This window comes from Lagopus muta, chromosome 2, assembly GCF_023343835.1.
Source record: "Lagopus muta isolate bLagMut1 chromosome 2, bLagMut1 primary, whole genome shotgun sequence".
NCBI lineage: Eukaryota > Metazoa > Chordata > Aves > Galliformes > Phasianidae > Lagopus > Lagopus muta.
This window is the reverse complement of record NC_064434.1, coordinates 81,989,382-82,006,949: the sequence shown is the minus strand read 5'-3', so window position 1 is coordinate 82,006,949 and position 17,568 is coordinate 81,989,382. Positions and strand designations below refer to the sequence as shown.

Here is a 17,568-nt window from a genome sequence, read left to right as displayed (position 1 = left end):
TATTTGTTCAGATTTAAATGTATTTAAGATCAGTACAAGAAAGGAGAGAAAAGGAGCAGACTGCTTTGCTTTAGTTTTCCTTACTCCCTTTGTTGTACATTTGAGAGTTGGCCTTCAAAACTTCTGTATTCCTGAATACTGGGTTGTTGGACCCACAAGAACCAGGAAGTTTGAATGCTTGTTTGAATTTTATGGCTCTGAGTCCTTCCTGCCAGCTCACACACTGTTCCCATGACTGTTCTCTTGTTTCCTCATTTTCCTCAGTAACATATTTTTTCTTTTATCTTTTTTTTTTTTTTTTTCTTCTTAAAGGATGATTCCTGCTACAAACAAAGCATTTGTCGTAAACAACCTTGTTTCTGGAACAGGCTATGACCTCTGTGTTCTGGCAATGTGGGATGACACCGCCACTACTCTTACTGCCACCAATATTGTAGGGTGCGCCCAATTCTTCACCAAAGAAGACTACCCTCAGTGCCAGTCGATGCACAGCCATTTCCTGGGTGGGACCATGATTCTGATCATTGGGGGCATCATTGTGGCAACTCTGTTGGTGTTCATTGTAATATTGATGGTCCGCTACAAGGTCTGCAACAACTCCCAAGGGAAGATGTCCAACGTCAGCAATGTCTACTCACAGACAAATGGAGCACAACCGGTTCAAAATGGAGTCCTGCCCCAAGTCAACCCCAAAGTGGTGGTGAGAAACGAACTTATGGAGTTTAACTCTGGGTCTGTGAGAAGCAGCATCTCCTCTTCTTCCAGCTCTATGAATAGCCGTGACTGTGATAACTATAGCCTCCAAAGTGAACAGGGCACATTGTCCAGTAAGTGGAGGCCCCCCTCGAGGTCAAAACACAACATTGACCGTCTAATGGGAGCTTTTGCCTCCCTGGAACTGAAATGTCAGAAAAAGGAGGAGACGACAGACTCCAGAACTTCCACGGCGGCCCGCCATTCAGACAAAGAACCACTGCTGGGCCAGCCGGAGTCCAAATTTCGCAGCCTCCTCATGTTACCTCTGGAGGGCAAAACTAAACGTAGCCATTCTTTTGACATGGGGGACTTTGCTACATCTCAGTGTTGTACCTACCCAAAAAAGATAACGAACATTTGGACAAAGAGGAGCCTCTCGGTGAATGGCATGCTTTTACAGTACGATGACAATGACCTAACAGGGGCAAAAGGGACTTACGGGAGTTCAGAGTGGGTAATGGAAAGCACAGTGTAAATATCAAAGTCTCCCCCCATCTTCTCCACTCATGTGTTATATATTGTGGTTTGCTGCAGTAGCATGCTGCTGCTGCATTTGGAAAGAGAGGGGAGGAAATGTTTTCAGTTGTACTGGCAAAACGGATAGGTAAATAAATAAGTAATTGGGATGCTGAAAGAGAAAGAAGGTCTTGTAATGTGAATAGGCACATATGGTACCGTTCCTATTGGTCCCCAGCTGAAACGTGTGAATGTTTCAAGAAATTTACTGTTGTATTTATCATTGCTTTCCAAAAGTTTTTCAAATTCTTGGTGAACTGTCAAACAAGATTAAACAGAGGATGAAAAGGGGTTTAAGAGCATAAATTTAACTTTAAAGGTTTTCTTTTTTTATATAAGGGCAACTCTTTTATCCACAGAAATGCACTTCTAGGTGCTAGGATGCATCTGGTTATTATTGCGAATGACTTTCTCAGATGCACAGGCAGGGCATCTGCAGGGACAGATTAAAGCAAATTGTTTATCTTGTAGCGTTAACTGTGACATCTGGGAAAATAACAATACCTGTCGAGTGGGCTTTTGGTTTGGGATTTGCTGATTTTTTGTTTTGTTTTGCCTTGTGAGTGCTTCTGGGCTGTTTTGTTTTGATGGTTTCTGTTTTTTCTTTCCCAGCAGAAAGTCTGTTTCCATGTTTTCCATTTTTTGTTTAGTTTTCAGTCTCCCAGTAAATCCCCTGGATGGAAAGGAGGATCCGTAAAAAGGTCAAATTTCTGAAGTTCTGTGTAACCCACCTCTGATACTACCACTTCATGTCCTAGAAAAATTAAAATCCAGGGCCTGATAAGTTTTTAAAAAGTCCTCCTCTTCTATCTTCTTCATATTCTCTGCTTGTCAGGGCTTAAGGCAGGTTGCAGCAACTATTGGTATCTCTGGGGGTTTTGCTAACAAAGATGCAAAAAGTTGTTATCAAGACTTCATAGTAAAGGAAAAAGAAAGGGAAAACCAAAGTGTCTCCCATGAACAGTCTACATTATGAATGCCAGTTGCTTCTGGCAAAGGTCACGCTGTCACTCTCTACTCAACTGACGAAGAGAACACAGTTTTCCACCCTAATGTGACAAAAGCTCCTTCTACAGTCTCCATGACACAGCTTGACTGTACCACTAGCATCACATGAAATGTAAGTTTTTATGTGTTTTAGGGGATTGGATATGTTCCCAATTAGCCACATAAAAAGAGTTAAATTTGAGTGTCAGGACAAGGAGTCTCCCACGTGTCCCCTGCACACAAACAGCCTTTCCTACGTACCCAAACGCCCCTGTCCCTCACCCTAACCTATTTGTTAACTAAGAACATAAGCTCTTCAGTGCTTGTAAACTGATTCTCAGATTCCTTGTTGGGGAGCATTTCTGTGGTTTTGGAAATGCACATGGTCCATTGCTGTCGGTGACTTCGTTGTCCTCGGTGACTAGACTGTGATTTCCAGCATTCTGGTGGCTACTGCAACTGTCCTTGTTTATTAATTTGTTGGCTGCCAATGATCAGCTGCTGGGAACCATTCTGAAATTGCACATAGTTCCTATGATTTTGTAAAAGATGTGGGGAAAGGGTCAGGGCACAGAGCAAATAACACATGAAAAAAACTCTATGTATATTTTTTTTAAAGGTGCAGAGATATATTGTGACATGGCTGTGTACTTGATCTTGTATTTGTCATGTTTCCTACTTGGAGTTTTAGAAATGACATCCCTGTGATCGGAATATTTTTTCCTTTTTCCTTTTTCTTTTTCTTTTTTTTTTTTTTTTGCTACAAAATGTACAGTAAAAATATTCTTGGGGAAAAGTACCTGCTTTTCATTTATTTGCTGTCCTGCGGTCTTCTATGAAACCTAAACAAGGAGCGGTGATCGTTTAAAAAAAGGTCTTAAAAATATGTTTGCTTTCTCTCTCCTGTAAACTATCTTTGACTTCAGGGTTTTACATATATGAAGTAGGAATCCCATAATACAGACTCTTTTGGAATACAATCTCCTTTTTAGAGAAAAGATCTTTTAAAAAGGCATCTCACCTTTTTTTTTTCCTGTGGTCATATTTGTACACATTTATATCACTAATATAGAGAACAGTGATCTCTGCCCTGATCCAAAACAAGAGGAAACCTTTTTGATGGCTTTGCAAGCTTTTTCTCATAGCCAACTTTAATATATTCAGAAGAGATTCAGTAAAACTTTGTTTGCAACATCTTTCAAAGTCTGATTTTCTTGTGCTTTCCAAGAGGAATGGCACCTCTATTGCCAGAATCTACATTATCCAACTGTCCAGATGGCAGCTTCCTATTAACGACATTTACATTTATGTTGCACTGAAGACTCTTAAAGAGGTTCATGTATTGATTTTTCTTTTCCTTATTACGCTGTGGTGTGGTTCAACTACAGTTTATCATGATGCTGCTTCCCTTTGGGCATGATGTTCGTGTTGTTTTTAATTTAGCTGTTGAGTTCATCATCAGGATTAGTAGCATATGCAGTCATGAATTTTCAAAAGCAGTATCTTACACTCTTTATTAAAAAGCAAAGCATCTATTTCACTTTCTCACACAGGATTAGAGTATGTCAACAGATGCTGCTTTAAAATAATGGATAGCTGCCAAAGAACCCAGGTAATAAAGTGCACAATCTAACAGCTGTATTTATTACTGTTAATCATGATTTCAATTCATTTAGTTTTAACGGATGAGGCTTGATCCACATCAGCATATTTGCACATTGTGAGCAAAATGAAATGAATGCCCAACAATTGTTGCCTTTGGTACTCACAACATTTGGGACGAACATGACCAAGGAAGTTGTACATGGGGCAGGGAGCCACACAACAAATCAGCAAGTGAACAGCCCTGGGAGAAGGTTGGAACCAACCTGGCGTGATGGCACCAGTGCTGAAGCACCTGATAGGGTAACAGTGTCCATGTGCAACCAGCCATGGCCCTGCTCTCACAGCCATCAAGTCCTCTCAAGTTTGCCTGCAGCTTCCCCTGTACAACTCTGAGTGTTTCAGCACTGCCAAAAACGATGCTTTTTGATTACATCCTGTAACCATGCCCTAATTGCTAGTGCAGGACTGTGACCCCCAAGTTCCTCCCCCTCACATTCTTAGCAAGCTCTTTCTGCTGGTATATTTGCCTCTGTTTCCACAGGTGCATCTCATTCAGCATCTCTGGATTTGATTATTTCTCTATATTGCTGTTGCATGGTAGAGATATTTCTTGCTCCATTTCTGAGGGCAACTACACATCAGTGGCTAGTAAAATTATATATATACACATACTCATTTTCTGAGCGCAATACATGTTTTCCATACCTGGTTGAGAAGCTGAGCTTCCTGTATCATAGTGAAAATATCATCCTAGTAAAAAAGATGACAAAACGGAAATTTCTGAAACATGATGAGATGGAGTGCACAAGACATGGCATTTGTTAGGAACCAAATGGTCAATTTGAGCATGAAATCTATGTATGTGTATGTGTCTGTCTGTGTACATATAGAATTGTAGCAAAGCAGACCATATTATTTGTGTCCTCCTTACAAATTTCATGACTTGGACTGTATTCCTTGTTTCAAATGTCTTTTCTGACTGCCAGCTCTACAGGACAGCAACTGATATGCTTTTCCCTTCCCCTTTGGGGAAGATGATCTATGTTTCCAATCTCCACCCAATTCCTGGCTACAATTTTGATTAATTCATTCAAAAATCAATGCATAACAACAAAGCAATGAAAAGTATCTAGGCTTTACATGATATAAGATTGAAAGGTTGTACCATTCCCTTGGCTAAAGCTGTTCAAATCCCACAGTATAAGATTGATATGCTCTGGAAACAGAAGGAAATAGCATTCCAAGAGACAGCTTGTTTCATTCACACACTACACCCAGCAAAGGGTTGCAAAGACATATGACCAAAAAGAGCCCTTGGAGGTGTCTGAATAAGTGCAGTAAATGCAGCAGTGATTTAAACACTTTTGAACCTGGAAGCCAATGAATAATTCCATCTGATAAGGAAGAAAACGTTTTAGCCTTTGAATAGCTCAAATGTCACATCTGTTTCCAGCGCTCTGTAACCATTAACCCATGGGTAACACATAGCATACCATATGGTTCATGCAGCACACATCTTCTTGCAGTTTATTTCCAGAGAAATAAACTCAATGATTCTCTCTGCACTGTTTTCAGTGTTTACAGTTAACTACCTGGGCAATTGTGGAGTTGTAATAATAATGTAGATGCAAAATTAACAAGTAATATTATTAACATATTTTATGGTTCACTTTTAACAAAAATTGCCCTAAACACAGTCAGGGCATCTCGCCAAAAAGCATTAAATCTGATGTTAGGCTGTATGCCAGATGAAAAATAAATCTAAGAGTACCTTGACATTCTTGCTTTCAGTATAGGAATTTTGTGTTCTGCAGTATGTTTACCTACTCCTAATTAATTATTTGGTAATCCCCAAAGGTACAGCATTCCCTAGCATCAGCTGTCAAAAGGCCCTACTATATGAAACAGTGCCAGATGCTTATTTCCAGTATTACACTGCTAACAGATGGCAAATGCCACAGATATAAATATATAGAGAGATATAGATATAACAGCATGTTTTTGCATATGTATTCATGCATACATGTTTATGTAAACACAAGCACACATGTCTATGTTTTGCTCTTTAACTTTATGGTTAGTTATACACAGATTTTCCTGTTTGGTAATGATGGAATTTCTTTTTTTTTTTCTTTTAATGAAATACTAATGAGATGAAAAAGAGACCAAAAGCCTCCTATTTTAGGAAAATTAACTGATAATTTACATCACATCCCAGCTGGTGGAGTTCAGTGCTTCAAAAGAACTTAACTCAAGGTGAGGGGTTTCACGTGACTGCAGCAGAGACTCCTATGTTAGGGCACTTATTCACCCAGTTCTTCCAACACATGCTATAAAAAGTGAGAATTTTTGTTTTGCAGGGTGACATAGGCAGCAACTGTTTTGTACTGTTCCTGGTTATGCTGACAAACTGATTCTTTTGTTGGCTGGCTTGGATTTTGGGAGGATGAGTCAGCTGCATCAGATGTTAAACTCAGTCATAAAAGGAGCCTGAACACAGAAACAGTGATATTCCACACCCTCCACTAGGAGAAAGTGCATTCTGGATTTACAATCCATGAACTTCAGTCTGCAAACACAAGAGGAGTGCTCGATTATTACTTGTCAGATTGCAGGGTTGGTCATCACAGTTTGATTGTTCTTGATGCTGTGCAGATCAGTAAAATAGGAGTCAGCCCCTGGCCGTGCCAGTACAGAAACAGGCATCAGACAATCTGCAGGGAAGGACAAGACCTGCAGCAGATGAGGATTTGTGCAAAAGTACATTTAACCTTAGGAATAGAGACTTCCTGCACACTTGCCCACAAGATTCACATTACACCTGGAATTTACTGAATGGTCAGCCTTTGTAACACTGATTTAAAAAAAAAAAATTTTCCACATTTGTGCAGGCAATTTTGATGGGAGAATGTATGGGAACTGCTGAATCATGGCCTGAACCTCTGATTGATCACCTGGGGCAAGCAATGAGTCAGCACAGGAGCACAGGTGAAGGCAATTCACCTGTACTGCCGGAAGGGGTGGAGCCTGGCTCCACCTCTCTTAGACCCATTTAAGAGCTGACTATCAGTGGGAAAGGATCTCATCTGGAGATCCCTTCTCTGGAGTTTTGCAGCAAGCTCAGGATGCAGGTAAGCTTTCTATCTATTCTCTTTTTGTTATTAGTATCTGCTTTGCTAAGCTCTTTGGTTTATTTCATAGTTATAGCATCTATATATTCATTTACTATACAGAGGGGAAAAAACAAACAAACAAAAAAAAACAAAAAAAACCATCATCACTGATAATGCCACCGAAGACGTAGGGCTCATTTAGTCTTTCCAAACAAATGCGTTTCAGTACTCCTCATCTTTATTGCTTGAAACCTCTTACGCTCACAAACCCCAAGAGTGCATCTAATTTTTATTACCTAGAGTTTTATCACATACTTGGTTTTAGTCTAATCTCTTTTTCTACTGCCATATCTTTTTTTTTTCCCCACTCCTTCCATGGTTCCTGGTAGTTCTCCATGTAGAGCTCACATGAGAGGTAAGCCCTCAGCTCCAGTGCTATTGTAGTATCAAGCAACCATGGGCAGGGGAAACCCATAGCTCTTAACTGTAGGCAGTTCAGTTGCTCTGTTACAAGGGTGATACATGTGTACTGAAAACACATGCAGGAGCTGTGAGGAGATGAAGAATGCATAATCTCCATGAATTTTTACTAACAAATTTAATGAGGTCTTTGTGGTGCATGTTTTCTGCAGGCTTTTGGCTAGAGCAGGTCTGTGTAACATTCTTGAAGGATAACACAAGGCACATCCAAGAGAGTGTCCCACCACTTGCAAATTATCTAGGTTGAACTTCAAAGCACAAACACCACAAGAACATTTCATAAAGTGTCTTATGCTTGCTCTCTCTGGTTTTGTTCTTTAATATAAGAAAAAGGAACTTCTTTTTTTTTTTTTTTTTTTTTTTCCTCCTTCTTTTTCTCTTACAAACAGCAGAATCATTTTGGCTGAAATTTTCTAAATAAAAGTTTGGCTATAGAAAGACAGAGCTCCAAGGGAATGTGCCAGACAATTCTAACAATGTTATACTACCATGTTTGCCAATAATATTTGTCAAGCAATGATAAATTGAATGGATGCCTCTCATGATACATCTCAGGTCTCTTTCAATGGAACTAATTTATTTTTAAAGTGTTAATACTCCTATCCTCTTCTCAGCAATTAACAATTCAGAAATATTTTAATAACAAGCTGTTAATCACAAGATACTTGTCTGCACAGATTTAAAAAATAGACTCTGTTTCAAGGATGTTGGCTGTCTTTGCCGATGTTATTGGTACATTGGTATGAAATGTAGCATTTGATAAGACATAGGCAAGGCTGCATGCTGTGAAATATCTACTTTTTACCCTATGGTAATGAGGATGAAACAAATCCAGAGAGAGGATGTGTTAATCTTGCTTCCTTTGAACATGACTCAGAGATGTGAAACTACAAATAACTAGGCGCACATATCTGATATAAAATGGCAGTCAGTGGGCTGAAATGATCCAGATGTTATTGCAGCAGACAGATGCATGCTGGTCACTGCTGGAATAGGTGTCATACACAAAGGCTGGCCTAGATGAAGTGGGATCTCCAGAAAGGGACCACTGCACAGATCACAGCATGAACAGGAGGCATGGTCATGTAAGAACACATACCTCACTAGTGTAATAGATTTCTCTATTTGAGTATCCTGCGATAGAATTTGGCACTGGTCACTTCAGGAAAACTCCCTAAATCTTTGCCTCAGAGCCCGAGAGACTAAGCCTTTATCCTAATCTCCATAAGGAGGCAAAGAACTTCTTCTGAAATTCATACCCTGACAATCAAAACTGGAACAAAAGCGATTTTTTGAATTACTCTTCTTGTTTCAGAGCTTCTGCCTCTGAGCCTGTCAAACCTGACTTTGAGAAAAATCTCTTGTCAACTGGGAGGGCATTGTAGAGGAGTGTGGAAATGCACAGACGTGTGTTTGTGGAGATGATGGCAGAAGTCCTCATCTGCAAGAAGGCCAAAGTGCACCTCCTGTCTGTCTTAATATTTCACTGGAGACCAAATATACAGCAACAACAGAATCAGTAGCAACTATATCAAAGCAGAAACTGTGCCATAAAACAGAAACAAATTAAAAACAAAGAAACAAAAGAAACCAAACCAACAGAAACCACCATCACCTCAAGAAGTACCTTTCTCATTTCATTTTGAGAAACAGAAGACCAACCATTCTCTCTTCCATTCAAATACTGCTCTGGATATAACGCGAAATTTGAATAGAAGAACAATTTCACCTTCCAGGATACTTCATTGCACTGTGCCAGATTGTATAGTGATATCTGGAGAAGACACACAGAAAACACTCAGTATAGTACTGATTCTGTCCAGGTAAGCTGCTGTCCCTAGAAGACTGTCTTCTTGTTAATAGAGGATATAAGATGACAGATTTCTGTCAAAGAAAGCTCAATGGGATTGTGGATCTTTACAGCTGGGTTGCAAGGCCAGTGCAAAGCTCAGTAGGCACATGAAAATGTGGTCTGTCTGCGAGTCGTTAGTACAAATGCTTTCAACAGCTGCCAGAGAGCCTCAGCTTGCTATTTGGTTGGGTTGCTACACAAACAGATCCAAAATGACTACACAGATTCAAATGATTGAAATGTAACTGTCTGCGATATGCTGAGTGTTGGCTAATGGTTAGCATTGGTTAGAAGTCATGAATACAGATGAGAGCAAGGCAGCTTTGGCTGCAGCTCCTGGGCTACAGCTGTCTGCAACCTGCTGGGCACCCAGATCAGTGTGCTGCTGGCAACCAAAGGCTGGCTGGAGTCTGTGGGTCAGAGCCATGTCAGCTGGACTTCCTCCAGGAAAGACCACCAAGCATAAGGCTGAATGTGATTGAGGAACTTATCCTTCCTTGATAAGAGTAATTTACAGAAGCTGGAGGACCCTGCTTCTGCTATCTTTATTTAGCCTTCTGGGAATCAGAACCTCCTCCTCACCATGTTCCTTACCTCTTCCATTCCCTTTCTTCACTAATTTATCACTTGATTTCAGGAGAGAGGATACTTTTTTATTTGCTATACACCTAAGCCCAACTGACAATTGGCTGATAATTAACAAATAATTAGCTAATTTGATTAAAAAAATAATTAGCTGAATGGAGCTCCTTCATTGTTCTCAAACTGAGGACTCAAGTTTTCTGAGAAGCATTTGTTACCACTCAGTGCTCTTCCAAGAGATGGGATGAATGTATTTCAATACTTAGGGCCTTGCTAGCTCTTCGCTCTTGATTAGTTCAGCAATGGCTCTTTCTGGACAATTTTAGAAAAAAAAAAACAAAAACAAAAACAAAACAACACCAAAGCTTAAAACAAACAGTGAAAACACTGACCCATTGTTTTGTTATTGTTTCATATAGAAAACAAGCTATAGCCTTTTTTGTTCTCCCTTGGGAACATCAAATTGGTGACCTAGATTTCAAACAGCTGAAAGGTATTACTATGTCAGGTATGTTAGATTTACTGTTAATGACACTACGGTTAAATTGCATATGGCATTAATATGGATTACACCTAGTGATGAGCTCCACAATTAATCTCTAGGACAGGTGACCTGGATCTCATTTTAGTCAGGAGAGGTTCCCATGCCTATTTTTGAGACTATTTTTGAGACTAGTTCTAATGAGCTAATCATTATATATCCAGTTCATATATGTATACATAAATTCATTTCTGTTAATACAAAGCAGTGTGAAGTGTTCCCCTTATCCATATTACTTGTGGTGATTACAAGCAACTATACTTCTTGTTTGGCATGAAATCCTGTTTGGCCAAATCCTCTCCAGAATGCACCAAGAAAAATCTACAATTTGCAGTGGGATAATTTTTTGAAGTGCTTTTAGAGGAGGGCTACAAAAATGATCCAAGGGAGGAAATAGGAGGAAATATCTCCCCTACGAGGCAAAGATGAGAGTTGTGAGGCTTTTCTGCCTGGAGAGAAGGTGGCTCCAGGGAGACCTGAGAGCAGCCTTTCAATATCTAAAGGGAGGCTATAAGAAAGAATGGGACAGACTGTTTAGCTGGGTATGCTGTGATTGGACACAAGGAAGTGTTTTCAAACTAAAGGTGAAGAGATTTATATTGGATATTTAAAAAAAAAAAGCTTATGACAAGAAGTCAAGAACTGGAATAGGTTACCCAGAAAGGTAGTGGATATCCCTCATCCCTGGAGACATTCAAGGCCAGGTTGGACTGGGCTTTGAGCAACGTGATCTAGCTGTATGTATCCCTTTCATTGCAGAGAAGTTGCACCAGATGACTTTCAAAGCTCCTTTCCAACTCAAGCTATTCTATGGTTCTTTTTATTAAAGCTAAATATGAAATAACCCTTCACAGAAATGTTAATATGTGCTTTCTGCACAAAATTTCAGCCCCAAATGTGCTGAACAGAGATAGAGCTGCGTTTTTCTGACCTTAGCCAGCCTCATAACCTCCCAAGTAATATAATCAATGCTAGAGACCTATATAGATTGCAGCAGCTTTACAGGTTGCAACAGTGCTTCCTTAGGTCCACATTTTTGTCTCCTTTTCTGTCATCCTGTCATCTTTAGCACGCTCAAAGAGATTTGTTGAGTAGACGTCCCCAAAACAGTTGGGGTATGGTCTTTTCCTGTGCTGGTAGAAGTCCGTTTTTAACTATTTTTATCCCTGATACTTTTTACTTGTTGAAAAGTAGATGATGAGGAAATCAGGCTCTCTTTACCACCTGCAATGGTGAAAACCCAGCCAGACTCATAACGTGTTTGGTTCCAGCATGGCTTGCCCATCCTGTGTTGTCTCCAATTAATGTATGTTCATGTCACTTATTTTTCATTCATATGATTATGTGGGGAATGGTCCTTTTACCACTGCCTGTATTAGCATACAGAACTCCCACATGAGTACAAGTACTCGCCATTCATTATTTGCTGTTCATCATGTCTTCATTACTTGGCCACATAAAAAGTTATTCCCATCCAGCAAGGGAGTAGCAGTAATAACACAGTAATAACATTTGATCTATCACAAATGGCTACATGGGGAATGTAATAGCTGAAATTAGCAATATAAGCATAAATCCTAGAATAACATCTTTTCTTCCAAAACGATGTGCAAATTAGACAAATATTTGCTAAAATTAGGGTAGTTCAGAAGTAATTCATGAATGAAAACAAAACAAGAACAGAACAAATCAAGTTCATTGAATGATTTACTTGGAAAATGTAATTCTAAGAGCTTTAATGGTCAGTTAAAATGAAAATAATGATGTTTCCTGAACTGCACAACATCTGCTGCATGCATAGGGAAAGAAAATCAACTGTGAGGGTAGCATATATTGCAAACATGCAGTTTGTAGCCTAACAGCATATAATTTCCAAAAGGGCTATGAAGAAGGAATGCAATTACTGGAACTGAGATTAATAATAATTAATGTAATTTGAATGTTAATTGGAAAGGCACTTCCTTAATGTCCCTTGTTGAAGAGAAAGGGACTATATTTAAAAGACTTTTGAAATTTAAAAAAAAAAAAAAAAAAAAAAAAAAAAAAGAGAGAGAGTAAGAAAGTGGATTTACAATCCAGGCCTAGTGCTGAGTTTGCTCCTAGACTTCAGATTATAGGAGATTATCACAGATCAACTCTTTTCACAGAAAAGAACCTTTTAAATCCATCTCAGCATTGTCCTTATTAGGAATGAAGGAGAAAGGCTCCTTCCACGGGGACAAGAGAAGCTCTTAATTCATAGCTTGTCAGAGGAAAGGCGTTTGCTTCAGCACTGAAACAGGTTAGTTATGGCTCTAATTTACACAGCAGTGTGTCATCCTGGTGCAAGGGACAACACCTTTAAGTAATAATGAACAAGTGTGCGTTGACAGAATAATAATCAGGGACTGAAAAGGTTACAGTACAGTAACGTACAGTACAGTGAAAAGGTACAGTACAGTGCACGGTAAAGCTAAGTGCCTACTTTCATCCCATTGGGTGCCATAATATCAGGAGTTAGGAACTGCAGTTACTATATAAAATAACATTAGTGAGGCAATTAGGACCTAATGGTTTGTGGAGAGAAGTCTACAAGACTTTATAAAAACATCTGAACTAGACTGTATTCAAGTTTTACCTCACTCCTATTTTTTTATTTTTTTAGACCGTATTGCCTTCTCAAGGGTAGAATCCTCTTAAAATATAGTGAAGAAACACCAGAGGCATCAGAGAAACTTCTCAGTATATATGGGTAAAATCTCATGGAAACTTCTGCCAATTAATCCCAAATCCATAATCTGATCTCGGGAACCTAATAATGAAATTACTGACTGCAAAGGAAATGCTAAGTCAGCTTGAACCAGTGATTGAGCACCTGATGGCAAGGCAGGGCCAACCCAGGGGAACTCAGGTGTGTGCAATGTACCTGAGTGACCAGAAGAGGTGGAGCCAGGATCCACCCCATCCCAGGCCTCACTTAAGGGTTGGCAATAGAGGCAAGGGTATCTTACTGGAGAGCTCTGCTTACCTGAGGCCTTCTAAAGGTAAGCAGCTTTTTTTTTTTTTTTTTTTTTTCCCCCCCTTCATTTCTCTATCTGCAGCTGCTGCAAACCTGTAGTCAGCAGCTACCTCCAGGGCACAGCCAAGATGTTGAAGGGATGGAGGAGAGAGTTCTGCTGTTTTCAGCAAAAAAGGAGTGAAGTTTTTGCAGCGTTTCATTGACCAGGAGCCATAAGAATGATGGCTGTGTTTTAGGGCAAATGCTGTATAATAACTCTTCTCCTATGAAAACATGAAGAATCTACCATTGGTTATGTACTTTTTAGTTTTGAGAACGTTTTACAGAGGCATCAGTTACAGGTCTGATTGTGCATCAAGTTTGGTTCACATGGATTTTTCATGACTTTCTTCTCCTCCTTAGTTTGCAGCAGAAGAGTGCAAGTCAAGAGCAATGAACACGTGACCAGAGCTGGGTCTCTCTAAGTTCATCCCAAACTGGTGCATGGGAATTTGAGTCTTTAACTGCCAAGTTGAAGATCTCCCTCAGATTCACCTTTCAAGAGGTTATTCTGCTCTTCATTATGATTGCTTTTTGGGAAATTTCATCTTTTAAATAGATATTCACTTTCACATATATATTACCACTCTTTTAAGTGGATGCCTCTGAAGCAGAAGGGATTTATGTATTAAATTGTACAAGGAATTGTACTCCCAACTTTGATCTTGATATCAAGAGAAACAAAATAGGTTTGTCCAGCACAATATCTTGTAGATTACTTCACAGTGGAGCTGTGGGGGTTGTCTCCCTAAGAGGAGGAATGTGTATTTGCTGAGTCTCGGGGGAATTTTAATTTTTTTCTTGTTTAGACTTCCTTTGCCATTTCTAGGACAACAGTTGAATGCAGTGGTATTTGAATATCCCTATACAGAAGGGAACCTGACAGAGGGGGCAGAAGATGCAGTTAATTTTCCTGCTGCAGTCCATAAAATCGCAAGTTTAGTTAGATTAGCTAATTGAGGAAAGCTAAAGAAGTTTGGTGGCCAGAACTGCAATATGCTAGTGGTGGAGGATATAAATTTACGGCTTCCATTTGTGCAGAAATACAACTTTTTTTTGTCCAGAATATCTGATTACCTGGAGAACTATCCCCAGTCCTTTGGTTACATAGTACTGAATCCAGTATATTATCCTGAAAAGCAAGATCTGGTTCATGAATCAAGAAGCCCATGCTAACAAGAGGGACTCTGAAATCATGTTATTCACATGGTGTTTATAATTAACATTGTGGTTATAATCTTGTCAGGATAAATAGGATGTTTACAGAGCTATCTATGCCTCCTAACTGAAGACAAACAAATAAGATTTACGAAAGCATCCAGAGTATTGATTTCACTTTTCAAATCCAGTAGATGATCCATGTAGTCTCTCTGTAATGCTTTAAAGAGCATCTCCTGGACTCATTTTTCATGTCCTCAATGCTGTGGATATAGAAGACCCTAAACAACCTATACTGTACCTATACAGTAGTCTTTGACTGCTGTTTACATTATTATTCTGTTGGAGCAAAAGATGTTGTTTTCCTCTGAGACAGAAATCATAAACAATCTTAAATTATGTATAATGTCTGATTTTGCTCTGAACAACTAATGATCAAAATGGCAAACCAGCCTGATCTCAGGTTCAAACGTTATCTCTTTGAAGGCGGTCATCCCATGAGTGACAGACTAAGAAGTGTAAAATCATATGTAAAACAGAATAGTCTGTTCTTCATGGAAAGGAGAGGGTACTTCATTAAGACAAATAGGTGGTCACCTTGAAATTCTTTAGTTTTACAGGCTACTCAGATACCAGATTGGTAAGAGTTGTATAATTACGCAAGCAGAATTCACTACATTATTAGGGCTGATGTCTAGCTAAAAAAGATTCAGTAAAAGCATAATTCATTTCATTTGGGTAAATAATGATAGCCTCTTCAGCTCCTCTTGCTGGCTTAAAAATTCTAAGGGTTGTCACTCAACAAGCTTCAGGGCAAGAAATGGGTTCGATGTCAGTAATTCACATCATGAGTTTGCTGTATTTGCTGTCTTTTATAAAGGTCCTATACTTATATTGATATAACAGATTGTCAGCTTCCATTTAAAAAAAAAAAAGTTCTTACCCCTCCTGGCTGAGGCAAAAAAAAAAAAAAAAAAAAAAAAAAAACCTAAATTTGAACTAAATTTGAAAATCTGAAGGTAATTCAAATGCTGACTTTATCATCTTAGTATCACAACATCTTGTGATTAGATTGAAGAAAGTGGAGCTCACAAATTTTGAAAACTTGATATTGTTCATCCTTATCAAACATAAGGACACCACCACATCCTCCCTCCCTCCGTCAGAATAAAGCCCAGCTAGCTACAGCCTGTTGCCTTTGTCTTTTACAGCATCTGGCAGAGCTGAGATCCAGCTACAGGACTCTGAAAACACAAGAAGCCTTCTAGGACAATCAGTCCTTCTCAGTGCTGGTAGAGAAGCCCATCACTGCATATTTTCCAAAGGTATATTTAACCCAATTCCGAAAGAGAACAGTAAACCAGCCCATCATTCCTTGCTGTCAATTCATTGACTATCAGCCAACTGTCCCAGGCTGCACCTGCATCTCCTCACCTCAGTGAAGGCTCACTCATTGTAAAACCACTAACTGGATCACATTGCTTCTCCACAATGAGGTCACAGGATTTTAGAAGACAGAGGAAGGTTTAAGGTTAACCAAGCTCTTACAGAAGTTTACAAATAATAAGGCAGGCCAGTGAACAGACACTCCGGCCTCCTATAAGTGGGGGACATTGAAGATCAGGCTCCTGAATGGGTAGCTGGGAATACCCCACTGAAGATGTGCAGACCCCAGTGTGGGGATGAACAGGCTCAAGCTGCGGGTTGTCTCCTGTACAGCTCTCAGAGCCATCTGCTCTGAATTAGATGGGATTAAAGGCACAGCATGGGCAAATCCCTTCTGTCTGTTTGTGCAACACAGGTTTATCCCATGTGAAATAAGGCTTAGAGGCAAGGGCTGCCTTTCTCACATGCAAGGGAAGGTAGTTAACAACCAGAGCTTCTAAAGCTAGATAAAAGAACACAACCCTGTAAGTGAGATATGGCACTTCGGCGGGTCTTTGTTTTGATAGCCTCAGCACAGAACAAAACAAGACAAAGCAGGCAGCAAAGACTCCGTGTGAGATTCTCTGCAGGCAAAGAAAGTCACAGGCAGGAAAAATACAATCCATACAAATAGCACTGGATTCACAATCACTTTGTGGAGTGAAAAGGTACATAAGGAGAACAGGGAAATCTGAAGATCACCACATCTCTAAAGAACACAAATACCCATTTCCTTCTTCTCTAGGTGCTTGTCTTGCAAGTATGCAATAAAAAAATAAAAACTGTAGAACCAGCCTATTATTAGGACAGTTTCAGGACCCTGTACTTTCTGTTCTGCCGTATTTCTGCCTACAAACTGCCCTATTAGATGCTATCCTGATCCCAGCTATGCTTAACCACCATCAGCCAAGTCTGAGAGGGCAGCTGGTAGCAGTAGGTGTGCTCACTTACGATTTCCATGCCTATAAAATTCCCCTTTGGTGGAGGTAGTCTCCCCTTCTCCTATTCAAAACAGCTGCTAGTTCTGTGTTAATGATGCCCACTTCAGAGAACGAAACACAATGGAATGCATAAGGGAAAGATCAAGTAAGATACATTTTACAGACATGCTGAGCTCATATTTTATAAAAATACATTCTCAAGTGAAGACAAGCCTCATACCTACTTCTTCAAATAATATACAGAAGTGAAAGCACTTTTCTATGGTATTTCCACCTGCCTTGGTTTTATCAGTATTCCATGTCATGACATCATGCAACAAGCTGTCCTCTGACAGGGGAATGGGAGGGTGAAAGGGGCCTTCCCCCAACTGCCTTCTCCTCTTGTGCATGAAACCATGACACCACTCACAGTTCAATTATTTAAAAATGAATAGAGCAAAGGAAGGGGAAATGTGACCCCAGTGTCATGGAAGAGAATGGAGTAAGGTTGGAACAAATGGAAATTAAAAAGGGGAGAATGGGAAAACTAGTGAGAAAGAAGGAAAAAATGCCTTCTCTTATCACATTCTGGAGAA

At 39.6% G+C, this 17,568-nt stretch overlaps 1 protein-coding gene and 2 long non-coding RNA genes across 14 annotated transcripts in view; 2 read left to right on the top strand and 1 right to left on the bottom strand.

Moving 5' to 3' along the window:
• LRFN2 (leucine rich repeat and fibronectin type III domain containing 2) overlaps window positions 1–3,012 on the top strand; it is a 231,247-nt gene extending 228,235 nt beyond the window's left edge. For all 10 annotated transcript variants that reach the window (XM_048936009.1, XM_048936008.1, XM_048936004.1 and 7 more), the window contains one exon: window positions 313–3,012. In XM_048936009.1, coding sequence (XP_048791966.1) covers window positions 313–1,231 — 919 coding nt within the window. In that variant the 3' untranslated portion in view covers window positions 1,232–3,012. The remainder of the gene's footprint in view (window positions 1–312) is intronic.
• LOC125689164 (uncharacterized) overlaps window positions 1–17,568 on the bottom strand; it is a 335,705-nt gene that overhangs the window by 27,335 nt on the left and 290,802 nt on the right. The window contains exon 11 of one of the 2 annotated variants that reach the window (XR_007375090.1): window positions 9,135–9,231. The exons of the other annotated variant lie outside the window; for it this stretch is intronic. This is a non-coding gene — a long non-coding RNA (uncharacterized LOC125689164). Of the gene's footprint in view, window positions 1–9,134; window positions 9,232–17,568 lie in introns of those variants that run through there. 2 annotated transcript variants of the gene reach the window in all.
• Window positions 6,639–16,536, top strand: LOC125689163 (uncharacterized). Of its 2 annotated transcripts, XR_007375088.1 has the most exons (5): window positions 6,639–6,995; window positions 8,773–9,280; window positions 13,077–13,455; window positions 13,833–13,974; window positions 15,839–16,536. It is a non-coding gene; the product is annotated as an uncharacterized LOC125689163 (long non-coding RNA). The 2 variants fall into 2 exon arrangements; XR_007375087.1 differs by lacking the exon at window positions 15,839–16,536 and having other exon boundaries at window positions 6,646–6,995; window positions 13,833–15,495.